Genomic DNA, 18,485 nt, shown 5'->3' with positions numbered 1-18,485 from the left:
TTAATGGAAGATCCACTTATTGTTATCTAAAAATATAGTCATGTTCAGTTTTATGTTAATTTGGTTTTAACAGGTCTTACAAAACATGGCACCTCTACAAAAGCTTCACAAAATAGAACTAGTATCTACTTCAGTCCATAGAAAGGAGCAGCTGTCTTTACATTTTCACTTTTACAACCAATGTTTAGGACAGGTTAAGGCACCGGGGATGATTCAGAAGAAAAAAAAAAACAGGGCAATGAGAAGGGAAAGCAATAGTCTACTTATATACACTGAACTGTAAAACATGACTGAAAACTTGCCCCTGCCTGTAATACAAGTTTCTTTAGTATTCCTAATAAAACATTTTTTCTTCGTCTTAGGCAATGTATGGCAGCAACATCACTATGATCACTCAGATCTTACTCTTGGGATTTCAAAATCAGCATAGCGTGAATGTTCTGATTTTCTTCATTCTTCTTGCTGTATACTGTTTGACAGTATGTGGGAACTTTCTGATAATCACTCTGGTGTCCTTGAGCAAAAATCTTCACTCTCCTATGTACCTCTTTTTGTCCCAACTCTCTGTGACTGACATCATGTTGACCACAAACATTTCACCTAACATGCTGTATATCATTATCAATGGAGGTGCAGCAATGTCCTTTGAAGGCTGCATCACACAGTTTTATTTTTTTGGCGTCACTGAATGCTCAGAGTGTCTTCTTCTCACCATTATGTCCTATGATCGATATTTAGCAATTTGCAGCCCATTAAAGTACTCTTCCATCATGAACTATATGCGTTGTCTGAAGTTGATAGTAATGTCTTGGCTCGCTAGTTTTTCAGTAATCTTGATCCACATAATAACAATATGTAAGATGGAATTCTGCGGACCGAATGTCATTGACCATTTTTTCTGCGATTTTACTCCTCTGTTAGACCTCATCTGTTCCGATACCTCCTTAGTTCGAACAGAAGGGACTTTATTGGGTATTCCTATTCTTATTATACCATTCATCATTGTCATAGTTTCCTATGTTTGTATTGTCCATGCAATCTTAAAGATTCAGTCCAACACAGGTAGACAGAAAGCTTTTTCCACATGTAGTTCCCACTTGTGTGTGGTTTCCATATTTTACGGGACACTCTTCTGCATATATGCCCTTCCGAATGAAGGGCAGTCTCTGACAGTGAGCAAAATTCTTTCCCTTTTGTACACAGTGGTGACTCCATTACTTAATCCAATCATATATTCTTTACGAAATAAAGATATCAAGAAGGCAATGGTGAAAATTATTGGAAATAAGAAAAGTAACATATAAATGAAGAGAAAAGCAACTTGTTGTACCTTCAGCTTTACAAAAAAAGTGTTATAGCTTGGACATCCATTTTGCATTTAATTTAATTATTACACCACATTCTTATTTTTTTTCATAAAAAATAAAAAACAAATAAAAAAATGTTTTCAGTTTTGGCAATAATAATGTGTACATAATTAGTGTACCTGTTGACTTTTTTAAACTTTTTTCCTTTTAAAAATGTTAAAAACTTTATTTTTAAATTTTTCTTAAGCTAGAGGGGTTTAAGGGGTTATTTTTTTATTTACAGGGGCTTTGATACTTAGTATCTCTGAGGAGAATACAGTCTTATGCTCAAAGATAGTTTGTATCAGTTTGTAACACACAGCCAGCTAGCAGCTGCACAACACAGTGAGCCAGCTTTGTTGCTGTCACGCTATCGCTGTGATCAAAGTGCGGTGACTATCTAATCTGCTGTTGAGGGTCTGCCTTGGACCCAGAGAGACCCATCAACAGTAGTAACTCAATGAGTGCAGGTCCCTTAATGGACCAGCGCTCATTGTACTTCATGATGGGATTATAGTGTCACCAGTTTTTAATGAACTGAACGATCGTGACAGGATAATCCTGTCATCGGTCGAGAAGGGGTTAACCATGAAAAAAGACTCTCTATCCATGGAGATTAGCCTCATCTGACATGATCTTGACAAATGTAGAGGCCAGTTAACTGAGGACAAGGAACACATCTCCCAGACTGAGACATCCTGCCCACTGATTCCACAGAGACATAGGTGCTCAAATGGTAAAGCAAAAGCTGTCAATGTCTATCATCTACAAATAAATATTGTAAGAGTTCTGGGGCTGCTGAAAAGGGGGCAGACCCTAATTTGGCCATCTTTGTTGAATCTTTTCTTGCCAATCTACTAGTCCTCATCCAATTTATTACCAAACTTCATGTTAGAGAGAGCGCACCAGGTGCCTACTAAAACTCCTATACTGAGGGCACCACCAAGGCCCTTTCTAGTTCACTTCCAAAACTATAGAGCTTGTGACATGATCCTGCCTGGGGCCTGAAGCACTCCAGAAGGTTACAAATCCAAAATGGTGGCACATTCAAATTATTTAACACTCACTCAGGCAGTTTCAGCAAACTGGCTAGACACAGTGCCAGATCTTGACTACAATATCTGTGTGAGCACCACCATATTGTTACAATTGCAGGTATTACCCCATCTTTCTCCAGCATAACACTATGCAGACACTTAAAATGTTATTGTGCCCCATTGAGCTGTATGTCATACTCCTTGGCATGATCCCACAAAAAGAATTCACAAACTACTTTTTCAACTTTCCCACGGACCGTATTTGAACCTTCTATAGGCCTCGGGGATATGATGTAGGAAATTAAGACCTCAGGATCTCACCCCACAGCTTAGTTTACTGGTTATCTGTTATTGTGTGTAGATGCTGCTTCTCAAGCTTGCAACTGCATGCAACCTATAGTGTAGGCCCTCAGGATATCTCCACATTTTATGGAGCTGAAGATTGGCTGCCTGGAGAAGAGAGTTGCCCTGTATGCAGATGACCTCATACTGTTTTTAAATGATGCTAGACCTTTCTTACATGAAGCTCACAGTGTGCAGTGAAATCAGAGCAAGAAATTTTAGTACAGGATAGGAGCCTGTACAACTATTTAAGACTGAAGGTAAGGCTGGAATTCAAAATCAAATGGAAGAAAAAAAAAGAAATTTGTTCACACAAAACCCTAAAATAAAGCACAGCATATCAATGATGATGATGATTATTATTATTATACAGGATTTACACTAAGTGGCCAGATTATTATGACCACCCCATCAGTACTTCATTGGGCCACGAGATGACTCCACTAGATGACTTCGTTGGGCCGCCTCGTGACTCCACGAGATGATGAAAGGTGATGCGAGGAATCTGACACGGCACTGTTGCCCTTCTGTTGTCTTGTACCAGTCTTGCCACTCTCCGTTCTGCCCTAACATTGACTAGTCGCTGACGGCCACAATTCGCACGTTCAGACCCAGATTTTTGGCTGACAGTCCAGTCTTTAAACACTTGAACAACAGCTGCTCTTGAACATTTAACTAATTCTGCTGTTTTGCTGATACTCGCTCCATGGCTCCATGGTTAAATCGCGTTGTTTCCCCGTATCTTCAGAAACAAATCACTTCTACTGTGGTGGTAAACGACCTGCTTCCCTATTTATAATGGTCTGGCCCTCTAGCAACTTCAACGCCAAATTATAGCTAATTTGCCTACAAACGTCAGGTGGTCATAATAATCTGGCCACTCAGTGTATATAGCGCTAACAGTTTCCACAGTGCTTTATAATATAGAAAAGACATGAAAGTTACAATACAGTTCAAGACAAGATATTTAGGAGAACCCAGCATACAATCTAAAATAGTTAACATGCGTTTGTTGAAATGTCAGGCAATAAATTCCTTAGATAATAAATAGCAGACAAAGCAATTGTCAAGGAAAGAGTGTCTTTACACTGGAGTGTATGTCACAATTCTCCATGGGTTCATCAGTTATTTCCCATGGACTGATAATGTATAAAAGGCATAAGACTAGTAATGCATTGTTTCATTTGCATACTTACATTAACAAACAGCACTGAGGACCATTTTACACCAATAGACCAAGGTACATTATATTGTTTTTCTACAAACCGTATGTCTTATCAAAGAAACTTAAGAAGACAACATTAAGTCACAAGATCAGTCCAGTAATTTTTCAAACATCATTCGGGTATATAACAATGTATTTTTGTGACCATCCTTTACAATTTTGCCATGTATATATCTGGGCTATTTCTTTGCCTCCTTCTATTATTTTATCTTCATATATTTAGTTATTTCTGTTACAAAACAAATAAAACAAACAGCGCCTTCTCCTAGTGTATTAATGTACAGGTATAATGAAATGAGCAACAGGATGCAACGGAGGTCCCAGAGAAGACCGACTAGCTGACGTGTTTCGGGGGAGCTTCCCTCTTCCTCAGAGCTAGTATGTTATAGACTCACACAGAAATATTATTCTGTCTTCTATGGGACCTGCTCTGCATCCTATTGCTCATTCCGTTATACCTCTACACTGAGTGGCCAGATTATTATGACCACCCCATCAGTACTTCGTTGGGCCAACTTTTGCCTTCAATACTGCGGCGATTCATCTTGGCATTGACTCCACGAGATGTTGAAAGGTGATGCGAGGAATCTGACACCACTAATTTGATGCACTGTTGCACTTCTGTTGTCTTGTACCAGTCTTGCCCCTCCCCTGTTCTGCCCTAACATTGACTAGTCGCTGACAGCCACAATTCGCACGTTCAGACCCACATTTTCGGCTGACAGTCCGGTCTTTAAACACTTTAACAACAGCTGCTCTTGTACATGTAACGAATTCTGCTGTTTTGCTGATACTCGCTCCATGGCTCCGAGCGCCAACAATCATCACACGTTCAAAGGCTGTTACATCGCGTTGTTTCCCCGTATCTTCAGAAACAAATCACTTCTACTGTCGTGGTAAACATCCTGCTTCCCTATTTATAATGGTCTGGCCGTCTAGCAACTTCATCCCAAAATTATAACTAATTTGCCTACAAACGTCAGGTGGTCATAGTAATCTGGCCACTCAGTGTATGTGAGTAGTTTTTATTCCATTTTTTAATTACTCGATCTAATAAACATTAATACACTAGGAGAAGGCACTGTTTGTTTGATTTGTTTTACATGTTATGTGAGGATACTTCCCAGTGGCCTTGAGGACGGTAGCCTTTTCCTCCAACGATTGATGTAAAATAATCTGTGTACTGAGGTCAGCTGATCGCTGTGGTGTATACACTTGTTTCTGGATGTTTATACATATCTCTGTATTTGAACTGAGTATTGGTTTACCATTCAAGAATATCACATGACTAAGGTAGCATAGATGTCCCCATACTTTCCCATTACAAGCACTCCAGACCACCCACCACCCGTCCTTGTAACCAATAACTAGACCATACTCCAAATTGGTATAAAATGGCCTTGGCTGCCTTTTATTAACAAATTTGATGTATAAAACATTTTATATATAAACAATTACCAGAACAAAAGTTGCAGGTCTTTGAAGGCCACACCTTTGATCCGTTACTTGCAGCAGTACTATAACCTGTTAGGCCCCCAGCCGCAACACACCGCCTCGGGGACAACCACCAACTGACCGCATACACTCCAAAATTAGCTGAATAGAGGACCCATACCAAGACAGGTCACCCAAACCTTAACCACCAGCACCTATTTTTTGATGGCCTCCAAAGACCCCAACCGCATACCACCCGGACTAACACCAAAATTCCTTGGGCGGGAGGGAAGTTCACTTTACCTCAGAAAATCTCCAACCCCTGCAGAAAAGACCCTACTCCTCACACCAACGTTCAAGCCCCACCTAACCATTTTGACCTGTCCAATCAGGTAAGTGACCATGTCCCCAAGACCGAACCCTCGTTAACCCTTTAGCTTGTCTCCCCGATACACCTTGTCATATATGCCATGCGCTTATTTTATTTTTTTCGCTTCGGGCCTTCCTTTCTTTGCTGTTCTTGCCTGTATAATATAAAATTGTGATGCATTTTACTTATTTGCTTCATATTTGACATGACAAAAGATTTGGGTTCTGGGACCATTTGTGTATTTACAAAGGATGCGCTGACTTTTTGTTTGTCATCCGACTAGCTTTCTCAATTCAGAATTTTATCACCCAAAGGATAAAATTCAAAATATTAACAACCACTTACAAAGTCATCCACAACTCAGCCCCAAGTTACATCTCCAACCTTGTCTCTAAGTATCACCCTAACCGTCCCCTACCCTCCTCCCAAGACCTCCTGCTTTCTAGCTCCCTTGTCAACTCCTCCCATGCTCACCTCCGGGACTTCTCTAGAGTCTCCCCCATTCTGTGGAACTCTTTACCCCAACCTGTCTGTCTATCTTCCACTCTGACTGCCTTTAGGCAATCCCGTAAGACTCATCTCTTCAGGGAAGCTTATCCGACCTCAAACTAACCACTGAACCATCACTTCTCAAACAGTTCATCCCCACACAGCTACCTCTTCATGTATCACTTGCCCCTCCCTTTTAGATTGTAAGCTCTCACGGGCAGGGCCCTCCTTACCATTTTGTCTTGAATTATATTGTAATAGTAATGTCTTCCTTATATTGTAAATCCTGTATAATAATAATAGTCGGATGACCTGTGAAATGTCTTCTAGAAAAATACAGCAAGTCCAGTTGCATTGATTTCTTTTTTACCAATATAACCATCAGTAGTTTCATACAACATATCTGTGGGATTCCTTCAACAAACAAGATTCACCCATTTGGTCATCATTTTCAAGAGGATTTACCCTATGTGTAAAGGGAGTGGCTGATGGGTGAATCTTGTTTTTGATTGAAATTGATCTCTTATATGTTGCATCTGATTGCTAATGGGTGAATCTTATTATATGAAAATGATTTGGAATGAATGATTAATTATGATTATTGATTTATGATATTAATATGAAAATTATAGACATATAGGGAGAATCCTTTCAAAATAATGCTGAAGTTTTACAGAAATGTACAATTTTATTAGCATAGTTAACCTCAGGTACAGTATACACGGTTGGAATTTCAAACAAATAAAATCGATTTTGGAATGTTCATTTGACTTTCTAATCATTGATGGGGTCAAATTGACAATTGATTTGGACCGCAATGATGAAAACATTTTAAGGAACATGTTAAAAAATGTTACCTAATCAAACTAATTTGTAACAGTGAATGTGGTTTTTGTTCGGAAGAAAACGCCATTCATTCCAAAATAGAATGTTAACTAAAAATTATAATTAAATGAAATTTTGAACAACGATCGTCAAGTTTCTGATGCCAGTATTGAACATTCTGATGGGATTTTTTGTATGGACGTTAGGGCAAAAATCTACCTGTGTATACCCGACATAAAAATGTATCTAAAGCCAAGAAATTTTTTAAATATATTTTAGCTTATCAGTCTTTAGATGTGGTGTGTGAATTCATTTTGTTCAGAGTGTTTTCCCTTTATTTTCACCTGGTGATCTTGAAGTGGCATACTTCCTGGCCTAGGATGACAATGCTCACTTATTGTACTGCATCTATGGTGGTCCATTACTTTCACCCTAGGCTGCTCTCCTGATGTGGACATAAAACACCATCCCTTCTCCTTAATCACATAGAGGGGAAATATTGTTGTAGTTCACAGATGATATCTGGGAAAGCTGTTTGCATTGTTTGGGATTTTACTTAACTGTACAAAAAGTAACAATGGGTTCTAGGGCTTCAGAACCCCATTACGTACCAGGAAGTAATTGGAGAACACAAAGTAGAATCACAATAATGCAACATGAAACAAGAGATACATCGTGTAAGTTTTTCAAAATTGTAACCCAAGATACAAGATCTGGTGCAGCTCTGTCTGAATTTTAACTTGAACAGGTATACCATTAAAGAGTGAATCAGAAAGAAAAAGAAACACAGAAAATTAAAAGAAAAGAAGGAGGAATAGCAAAGAGAAAAATGGGGGGGGGGCAGGGAACCCACTCAGGTATCCACACTATCACATAGCGTGATATTCCCAAGAGGAGGTAAAACATGTCCAGTGAAACCAGTCAACGGCTATTTTCTGTGCTTGCAAAAAATATGCTTAGCCTGAAAAAAGAAAACTAATGCAGCAATTACATCTAAGGACTGGTAAGATGCAATATATTACATTTTGTCTTTGGGTTTTGATATACTTTAAGTGAAATCCATGGTCCCTGTTTTAGGAAATTCATCTGAATTTTAGGTTTAATATACAGTAGAGTTCCTCAAAATCTGGAATGCTCTGTAGTACAGTCAAATGCCAGCTTACATTATCTTTGGCTACGTCTCAGCCCCTCCAGCCTTTTGCACCTTACTATTAGTTAGAGAGACCACCCATTACGGAGAGGATCACACAGCATTAGTGCCCACACATTAAAAGTAATATGGAAAGAAGAGCTTTTCAATAAGTACAACCACACTTTATTTGTCTTTTGGCAACTGCAGAACACCAACCAAAATCTTTTACATTTTTTATATTTTAAATGGTTTTATACATATTTTCCTTTAAATGATTTAATGATTTATACAAATGGTATACATGTTTTATACATATTTTCCACAAAATGATTTATACATATTTTATATTTTTTATATATTTGCTCATGTTCCATGGACTATCCACTTATTGTTATCTAAAAATATAGTCATGTTCAGTTTTATTTTATTTTGTTTTATTTTAATAGATCTTACAAAACATGGCATCTCTACAAACGTTTCACAAAAATAGAACTAGTATCTACTTCAGACCATAGAAAGGAGCAGCTGTCTTTACATTTTCACTTTTACAACCAATGTTTAGGACAGGTTAAGGCACCGGGGATGATTCAGAAGAAAAAAAAAAACAGGGCAATGAGAAGGGAAAGCAATAGTCAAGGTCACCATACTTCCATGGGTTATTACACCAACACTGACCGGTTGGTGTGGGCTAAAGCTCTACTTTTCCATTGTGGGTTTGGGCTAAAGCTCTACTTTTTGTTATTTATGTCATTTATTTATTCACTTTCAATATTTACACTGAACCTGTAAAACATGACTGAAAACTTGCCCCTGCCTGTAATACAAGTTTCTTTAGTATTCCTAATAAAACATTTTTTCTTCGTCTTAGGCAATGTATGGCAGCAACATCACTATGATCACTCAGATCTTACTCTTGGGATTTCAAAATCAGCATAGCGTGAATGTTCTGATTTTCTTCATTCTTCTTGCTGTATACTGTTTGACAGTATGTGGGAACTTTCTGATAATCACTCTGGTGTCCTTGAGCAAAAATCTTCATTCTCCTATGTACCTCTTTTTGTCCCAACTCTCTGTAACTGACATCATGTTGACCACAAACATTTGACCTAACATGCTGTATATCATTATCAATGGAGGTGCAGCAATGTCCTTTGAAGGCTGCATCACACAGTTTTATTTTTTTGGCGTCACTGAATGCTCAGAGTGTCTTCTTCTCACCATTATGTCCTATGATCGATATTTAGCAATATACAGCCCTTTACAGTATTCTTCCATCATGAACTATATGCGTTGTCTGAAGTTGATAGTAATGTCTTGGCTCGCTAGTTTTTCAGTAATCTTGATCCACATAATAACAATATGTAAGATGGAATTCTGCGGACCGAATGTCATTGACCATTTTTTCTGCGATTTTACTCCTCTGTTAGACCTCATCTGTTCCGATACCTCCTTAGTTCGAACAGAAGGGACTTTATTGGGTATTCCTATTCTTATTATACCATTCATCATTGTCATAGTTTCCTATGTTTGTATCGTCCATGCAATCTTAAAGATTCAGTCCAACACAGGTAGACAGAAAGCTTTTTCCACATGTAGTTCCCACTTGTGTGTGGTTTCCATATTTTACGGGACACTCTTCTGCATGTATGTCCTTCCGAATGAAAGGCAGTCTCTGACAGTGAGCAAAATTATTTCCCTTTTGTACACAGTGGTGACTCCATTACTTAATCCAATCATATATTCTTTACGAAATAAAGATATCAAGAAGGCAATGGTGAAAATTATTGGAAATAAGAAAAGTAACATATAAATGAAGAGAAAAGCAACTTGTTGTACCTTCAGCTTTACAAAAAAAGTGTTATAGCTTGGACATCCATTTTGCATTTAATTTAATTATTACACCACATGACCACATTGTTAGGTACACCTTCTAGCACTGGGCACTAGAGTTTAGCAGTCTTCATGTCATGGATTGAAAACATTTTAATCCTATCTCTTCAATTTGTAAGATCAGGCAATGTGTCTTAAGTGTCAGCTTCGGTCATCATGTGCTCACGGTAACCTCATTTTCTTCAGATGACAGTAGTGGGACCTGGTTTGGTTTGGTCCTACTAAAGCCCATCTTCTTCAAGGACAAATAGGCTCAATTCACCCAAGCATTAACACAAGGATAAGTATATTTATTTTCACCACATGACTTAAATTTTTTATTTCAGTTCTCAAATATCAGCAGAAATTATCACTTAAAAAAATCAAATAAAGAACCTTATCCTAGTGCTAGCATTGTGACTGGAGCCTAATGTATTGTTTATTCAAAGATGTTCTACTTATAGCCAAAAGCAGTCATTTAAAGGAGAACTATGGGATCAGTGTTTTTCCCCATAGTTCTCCTTAGTGTAACTGGAGGACACAAACTAGCGTCCTCCCGTTACACTAAGCTCAGTATACCGCAAGCTACAGCTCGCTGTATACTGAGACCTGGCAGCCGGAGCGGATCCTGACGTAGATGACGGGATCGGCCCAGCTGCGTGAGTGACAGCTGGCTCTGCCTATCTAGAGGCAGAGCCAGCTGTACCCGCCCCCTCCCCTGTCCGTTCCGCCAGTCAGCGCTGGCAGATCGGAGCGGGGAGAGGGGAATCCAGCCCCTCCCCCTGTCACGGCAGAGAGCCGTGACAGGATCGGAAGGTGAGCGAACCTGGTATGTGTTCGCTCACCTCCCGATCTACTGAGCCGACCTGTGACAGTCTCATTGTCACAGGTCGGCTAGAACTATGAGGTGAGTGGAAATCACTCATCTCATAGTTCTCCTTTAAGCAGTTGTTGACTTCTTTTTAGATTCAACAAGTCAATTTTACTTTAATATTTACTTTAATATCACCTTCAAACAAAATTGTTTTAGCCAAAGAAGATTTTTTTTTACACTATTCATTGTAAATTGTAGACATTTTAATGTTGCTTTTAATGTTTTTAAACATTTTTATGATTCTTTCTATTGGCTAGTTTTGAATATGGAAACTTAGGTGTAATGTAATATGAGCACTGACACTAAAATAAAGCAGGTTTTTAAAAAAAAAAAATAGCACAGCAGTATTTAATACACTTCCAACACAACTTGAACATACCTCTAAACCTTAAGCCCTCTTTCACACAGGTAACAGCCAGCCCGTACAGATCCATGCTGCGGGCATGGCCATATTGGGCCGCTCCAGGGAAGGACAAGTGCTGCATGTGATTATCTACAGCAGGCTGTCCTCCTCTAAGGGAGTATGTGGTTGTACGCCACCCTACGCTCACCCGCCCTGCACGTCTGTTCGGGTGCTGGTGTCCCTGCTCCGACACAGACATGATCCATCCTGTCAGCATACAAATACAGCCACCCACATCCGCACGGACGCGCAGGTCGTGTGAGCGTAGGGCGGCATATGGCCACGTACTCCCATGGAGAAGGACAGGCTGCTGCGTATAATCACATGCAGCACCTGTCCTTCCTGTGGAAAAGTGACATCAAATGTTTATTTTTTTTCTTTTTAACTTTTGACAGTCCACAGAAGGTGCGGTTCTCCCACCCCAATTCATACCAGACCTTCTAGGTCTGGTAGGAATTTTAGGGGGACCCCAACACCAACAAAAAACTCCTAAAGAGAGTGGGGTCCCCCTATAATCTTTTACCATTCCCTTGATGCAAGCAGCAGCCTGGAAGAGCAGGAAAGGGAGGGACAATCATGCTCCCCCCTCCTGTACCTTACCAGGCCACATGCACTCAACATGGGGAATAAAAAAACATGGGGAGGGTAACCAAAAATAAATCATCCACCATGGGTAAAGCTTTTTCTGTCCTATACATGGTAATCACTCTTTTAGTCTGGTAGGAGTTTTTGGGGGGGCAAAACCCACCAACAAAAAGCATGGGGTACCCCCTAAAATCTTTTACCAGTTCCTTGATGCAAGCAGCAGCCTGGAAGAGCAGGAAGGGGATGGGGATTATTGTGCTCTCCCCCTCCAGTACTCTACGAGGGCACATGCCCTCAAAATGGAAAGGGTACTTTGCAAGGGGGCACCCTTGTATCACGTACCTTCTGCAAACCACAAAGAAATAATGCACTATGGGTAAAGATTTTTCTGTCCTATACATGGTAATCACTCCATTTTTCAATGCTTTAATATACAACATGATGCACAAGGACATTACCAGAGCCTACATCAAATGTACTGCACAAATATGCAGGTGATTGAAAAAAACTCAGTGAAAAAATGAACACGGGTCTAATTATTAGTGTTATTATTTTATTAAAAAAGTGGTACTTACCAGAAAGACACAACTACACTACTATTTTGAAGTTGAACTCCAGTCAGCTAAAAAAACAAGGAGAACTTTGTACATACACCCACACACACACAGCAATGCTGGTTTAGTCTGAGGGAACGTAAAAAAGAGGAATACTTACTCAATTCCTTGCTCACCCCATAGCTCTGCCCTCTTCCACTCCCAGTATATGTGGGTATGCCTTCAAAGCTCTCATGTACAACATGTACAGTAACTGGTCAAGAGAAACAACTTCATGGGAGCAGAGAAGAAACGTCCTGGAGTCAGGAAGTTGGGGGAAAAAAAATGTCTTCTTATTCTTTACTAACAAAACTAAGCAAGAATGCAACCATATGCACGGGGCCACAAACTGCTATTTTATGATTCACTGACAGGACAAACTGGGCTTTAATTTGATGTGACATATGCTTATAAATTCTTATTTTTTTTACAAAAAATATTTTTTTTCCAGTTTTGGCAATAATAATGTGTACATAATTAGTGTAGCTAACAGAAAGTAATTAATAATAAATTATTGTATTTGTCCTGATTTATAGGGTATATTATATGTCTAGGATTAGACATATTGGGGGTGATTTACTAACCCAAACACACGCACGCACCAGGTGTGTGTGATTTTCACACAGCAAAACGTATTTATCAACCAAAAAGTCTCTAAAAGCATATTTCCACTAATGCCATATATGGAAAAATCATGCACATGATGCATATATAATGCTGCTTCACAGTTTAGACAAAAATGGTTAGCTCATGCATTTACATTCCTGCATTCATCAACGCAAGCAACACAACATAGAGCTAATTTACACAACATCACCTTGCAATTCATGCTTGGCTTTGCACAACACACCTGCTGGGTGTGTACACACTACAAAGGTGTCTAGATTCCACCAATAGATCATGCTGGGAGGGAACACACTACAGAGGTGTATACTTGTTCGTGGCGTGTTTATAAGGTTAGTAAATCAACCCCATTTTGTTGAGATTTTTTGACTTTTTTAAACTTTTTGACTTTTAAGAATTTTAAAAACTTTATTTTTACATTTTTAAATTATGCTAGACCTTTCTTACATGAAGCTCACAGTGTGCAGTGAAATCAGAGCAAGACATATTAGTACAGGATAGGAGCCTGTGCAACTATTTAAGACTGAAGGTAAGGCTGGAGTTCAAAATCAAATGGAAAAAAAACAAGAAATGTGTTCACACAAAACCCTAAAATAAAGCACAGCATATCAATGATGATGATGATGAGGATGATGAGGATGATGATGATGATTATTATTATTCCGGATTTATAGCGCTAACAGTTTCCACAGTGCTTTATAATATAGAAAAGACATGAAAGTTACAATACAGTTCAAGACAAGATATTTAGGAGAACCCAGCTTACAATGTAAAATAGTTAAAATGCGTTTGTTGAAATGTCAGGCAATAAATTCCTTAGATAATAAATAGCAGACAAAGCAATTGTCAAGGAAAGAGTGTCTTTACACTGGAGTGTATGTCACAATTCTCCATGGGTTCATCAGTTATTTCCCAAGGACTGATAATGTATAAAAGGCATAAGACTAGTATTGCATTGTTTCATTTGCATACTTACATTAACAAACATCACTGAGGACCATTTTACACCAATAGACCAAGGTACATTATATTGTTTTTCTACAAACCGTATGTCTTATCAAAGAAACTTAAGAAGACAACATTAAGTCACAAGATCAGTCCAGTAATTTTTCAAACATCATTCGGGTATATAACAATGTATTTTTGTGACCATCCTTTACAATTTTGCCATGTATATATCTGGGCTATTTCTTTGCCTCCTTCTATTATTTTATCTTCATATATTTAGTTATTTCTGTTACAAAATACATATACCTGTAAAACAAATAAAACAAACAGCGCCTCCTCCTAGTGTATTAATGTACAGGTATAATGAAATGAGCAACAGGATGCAATGGAGTTCCCAGAGAAGACCGACTAGCTGAAATATTATTCTGTCTTCTATGGGACCTGCTCTACATCCTATTGCTCATTCCGTTATACCTCTACACTGAGTGGCCAGGTTATTATGACCACCCCATCAGTACTTCGTTGGGCCACCTTTTGCCTTCAATACTGCAGCGATTCTTCTTGGCATTGACTCCACGAGATGATGAAAGGTGATGCGAGGAACCTGACACGGCACTGTTGCCCTTCTGTTGTCTTGTGCCAGTCTTGCCCCTCCCCCATTCTGCCCTAACATTGACTGGTCGCTGACGGCCACAATTCTGCTGTTTTGCTGATACTCGCTCCATGGCTCCAAGCGCCAACAATCGCGTTGTTTCCCCGTATCTTCAGAAACAAATCACTTCTACTGTCGTGGTAACCAACCCGCTTCCCTATTTATAATGGTCTGGCCCTCTAGCAACTTCAGCCCAAAATTATAACTAATTTGCCTACAAACTTCAGGTGGTCATAATAATCTGGCCACTCAGTGTATGTGAGTAGTTTTTATTCCATTTTTTAATTACTCGATCTAATAAACATTAATACACTCGGAGAAGGGGCTGTTTGTTTTATTTGTTTTACATGTTATGTGAGGATACTTCCCAGTGGCCTTGAGGCCTTGAGGACGGTAGCCTTTTCCTCCAACGATTGATGTAAAAGAATCTGTGTTCTGGGGTCAGCTGAGCGCTGTGGTGTATACAATTTTTCCTGGATGTTTATAGATATCTCTGTATTTGAACTGAGTATTGGTTTACCGTTCAAGAATAATATCACATTCTTTGCTGTTCTTGCCTGTATAATATAAAATTGTGATGCATTTTAATTATTTGCTTCATATTTGACATGACAAAAGATTCGGGTTCTGGGGCCATTTGTGTATTTACAAAGGATTCACTGAGCAATTTACACGGTGAATGTTGCTGGACATTTTTCTGTCTGTATTGTATAGAATTTGCCCATTTTCAAAGATAATTTGTCTGTCACATGTAACAAAATTCACCCATCAGCATGTCTGTGAAGGTTTTCACTCATCCAAGTCATTGTATATCTGTAAAAAAAATCAGAGCAACTGGACTTTCTGTATTTTTCTTGAAGACGTTTTGTTGGTCATCTGACTAGCTTTCTCAACTCAGAATTCAGAATTTTATCACCCAAAGGATACAATTAAAAATATTAACAACCACTTACAAAGCCATCCACAACTCAGCCCCAGGTTACATCCCCAACCTTGTCTCATAGTATCACTCTAACCGTCCCCTATGCTCCTCACAAGACCTCCTGCTTTCTAGCTCCCTTGTCAACTCCTCCCACTCTCACCTCCAGGACTTCTCCTAGAGTCTCCCCCATTCTGTGGAACTCTTTACCCCAACCTGTCCGTCTATCTCCCACTCTGACTGCCTTTAGGCGATCCCTTAAGACTCATCTCTATAGGGAAGCTTATCCGACCTCAAACTAACCACTGAACTATCACGTTGTCAAACAATTCATCCCCACACAGCTCCCTCCTCATATTTCACTTGCCCCTCCCTTTTAGATTGTAAGCCCTCAGGGGCAGGGCCCTCCTTACCATCTTCTCTTGAATTGTATTGTGATTGTAATGTCTTCCTTATATTGTAAAGCGCTGCACAAACTGTTGGTGCTATATAAATACTATATAATAATAATAGTCGGATGACCTGTGAAATGTCTTCTAGAAAAATACAGCAAGTCCAGTTGCTTTGATTCTTTTTTTTACAGATATACCCATCGGTAGTTGCATACAACATATCTGAGGGATTCCTTCAACAAACAAGATTCACCCATTTGGTCATCATTTTCAAGAGGATTTACCCTATGTGTAAGGGAGTGGCTGATGGATGAATCATGTTTGTTATTGAAATAGATCTCTTATATGTTGCATGTGATTGCTAATGGGTGAATCTTATTACATTAAAATGATTTTGAATAAATGATCAATTATGATTATTGATTTATGATATTAATATGAAAATTATAGGCATATAGGGAGAATAATTTCAAAATAATGGGTGAATTACATAAAATAGAAACGGGAAAAATGCGCAGCAAACTTTCACATGTTCCATGGAAGAACCACTTATTGCTATCTAAAAATTAATAGACCCCATAGTCATGTTCAGTTTTATGTTAATTTGGTTTTAATAGGTCTTACAAAACATGGCATCTCTACAAACGTTTCACAAAATAGAACTAGTATCTACTTCAGTCCATAGAAAGGAGCAGCTGTCTTTACATTTTCACTTTTACAACCAATGTTTAGGACAGGTTAAGGCACCGGGGATGATTTAGAAGAAAAAAAAACAAGGCAACGAGACGTGAAAGCAATAGCTAAGGTCACCATACTTCCATGGGTTATTACACCAACACTGACCGGTTGGTGTGGGCTAAAGCTCTACTTTTCCATTGTGGGTTTGGGCTAAAGCTCTACTTTTTGTTATTTATGTCATTTATTTATTCACTTATATACACTGAACTGTAAAACATGACTGAAAACTTGCCCCTGCCTGTAATACAAGTTTCTTTAGTATTCCTAATAAAACATTTTTTCTTCGTCTTAGGCAATGTATGGCAGCAACATCACTATGATCACTCAGATCTTACTCTTGGGATTTCAAAATCAGCATAGCGTGAATGTTCTGATTTTCTTCATTCTTCTTGCTGTATACTGTTTGACAGTATGTGGGAACTTTCTGATAATCACTCTGGTGTCCTTGAGCAAAAATCTTCACTCTCCTATGTACCTCTTTTTGTCCCAACTCTCTGTGACTGACATCATGTTGACCACAAACATTTCACCTAACATGCTGTATATCATTATCAATGGAGGTGCAGCAATGTCCTTTGAAGGCTGCATCACACAGTTTTATTTTTTTAGCGTCATTGATTGCTCAGAGTGTCTTCTTCTCACCATTATGTCCTATGATCGATATTTAGCAATTTGCAGCCCATTAAAGTACTCTTCCATCATGAACTATATGCGTTGTCTGAAGTTGATAGTAATGTCTTGGCTCGCTAGTTTTTCAGTAATCTTGATCCACATAATAACAATATGTAAGATGGAATTCTGCGGACCGAATGTCATTGACCATTTTTTCTGCGATTTTACTCCTCTGTTAGACCTCATCTGTTCCGATACCTCCTTAGTTCGAACAGAAGGGACTTTATTGGGTATTCCTATTCTTATTATACCATTCATCATTGTCATAGTTTCCTATGTTTGTATTGTCCATGCAATCTTAAAGATTCAGTCCAACACAGGTAGACAGAAAGCTTTTTCCACATGTAGTTCCCACTTGTGTGTGGTTTCCATATTTTACGGGACACTCTTCTGCATGTATGTCCTTCCGAATGAAGGGCAGTCTCTGACAGCAAGCAAAATTCTTTCCCTTTTGTACACAGTGGTGACTCCATTACTTAATCCAATCATATATTCTTTAAGAAATAACGATATCAAGAAAGCAATGGGGAAATTATTGGACATAAGAAAAGTAACATATAAATGAAGAGAAAAGCAACTTGTTGTACCTTCAGCTTTACAAAAAAAGTGTTATAGCTTGGACATCCATTTTGCATTTAATTTAATTATTACACCACATGACCACATTGTTAGGTACACCTTCTAGCACTGGGCACAAGAGTTTAGCAGTCTTCATGTCATGGATTGAGCCAAGTTACAAAAACAATCTTTTTTTTTTGTCCAAAGAAATTTCATAGCATCATGTACTTCCTATAGACCACTTGGCCACACGTTCTTGCTAAGAATCCCTCAGTCCACCACATACCAAATTATGGGGCTGTGTATGAAAAAAATGTAATTCTATCTCATCAATTTGTCAGATCAGGCAATGTGTTTTTTTCAATCTTAAGTGTCAGCTTCGGTCATCATGTGCTCCCGGTAACCTCATTTTCTTCAGATGACAATAGACGAACCTGGTTTGGTTTTGTCCTACAAAA

General features: G+C 38.7%; 2 protein-coding genes and 1 pseudogene across 2 annotated transcripts; all 3 read left to right on the top strand.

Moving 5' to 3' along the window:
- Nucleotides 1-365: 365 nt before the first annotated feature.
- Nucleotides 366-1,304, top strand: LOC108789732 (olfactory receptor 11L1-like). The gene has a single exon (XM_018559813.1). It carries the CDS (start codon nt 366-368, stop codon nt 1,302-1,304), a length of 939 nt encoding a protein of 312 aa, XP_018415315.1.
- Nucleotides 1,305-9,071: 7,767 nt separating this feature from the next.
- Nucleotides 9,072-11,608, top strand: LOC108789731 (annotated as a pseudogene).
- A 5,484-nt stretch (nt 11,609-17,092) lies between these two features.
- On the top strand, nt 17,093-18,034 carry LOC108789730 (olfactory receptor 11L1-like). Its single transcript, XM_018559812.1, has one exon. It carries the CDS (start codon nt 17,093-17,095, stop codon nt 18,032-18,034), a length of 942 nt encoding a protein of 313 aa, XP_018415314.1.
- Nucleotides 18,035-18,485: the final 451 nt, after the last annotated feature.

The sequence above is a fragment of the Nanorana parkeri genome, unplaced genomic scaffold (assembly GCF_000935625.1).
Source record: "Nanorana parkeri isolate BGI_ZX_2015 unplaced genomic scaffold, ASM93562v1 scaffold416, whole genome shotgun sequence".
NCBI lineage: Eukaryota > Metazoa > Chordata > Amphibia > Anura > Dicroglossidae > Nanorana > Nanorana parkeri.
Note: the sequence above shows the minus strand (reverse complement) of the source record. Positions and strands in the feature narration are given on the sequence as shown.

Coding starts and splice junctions, on each gene's coding strand:
- LOC108789732 (XM_018559813.1), top strand. CDS start 366: ATGTATGGCAGCAACATCACTATGATCACTCAGATCTTACTCTTGGGA.
- LOC108789730 (XM_018559812.1), top strand. CDS start 17,093: ATGTATGGCAGCAACATCACTATGATCACTCAGATCTTACTCTTGGGA.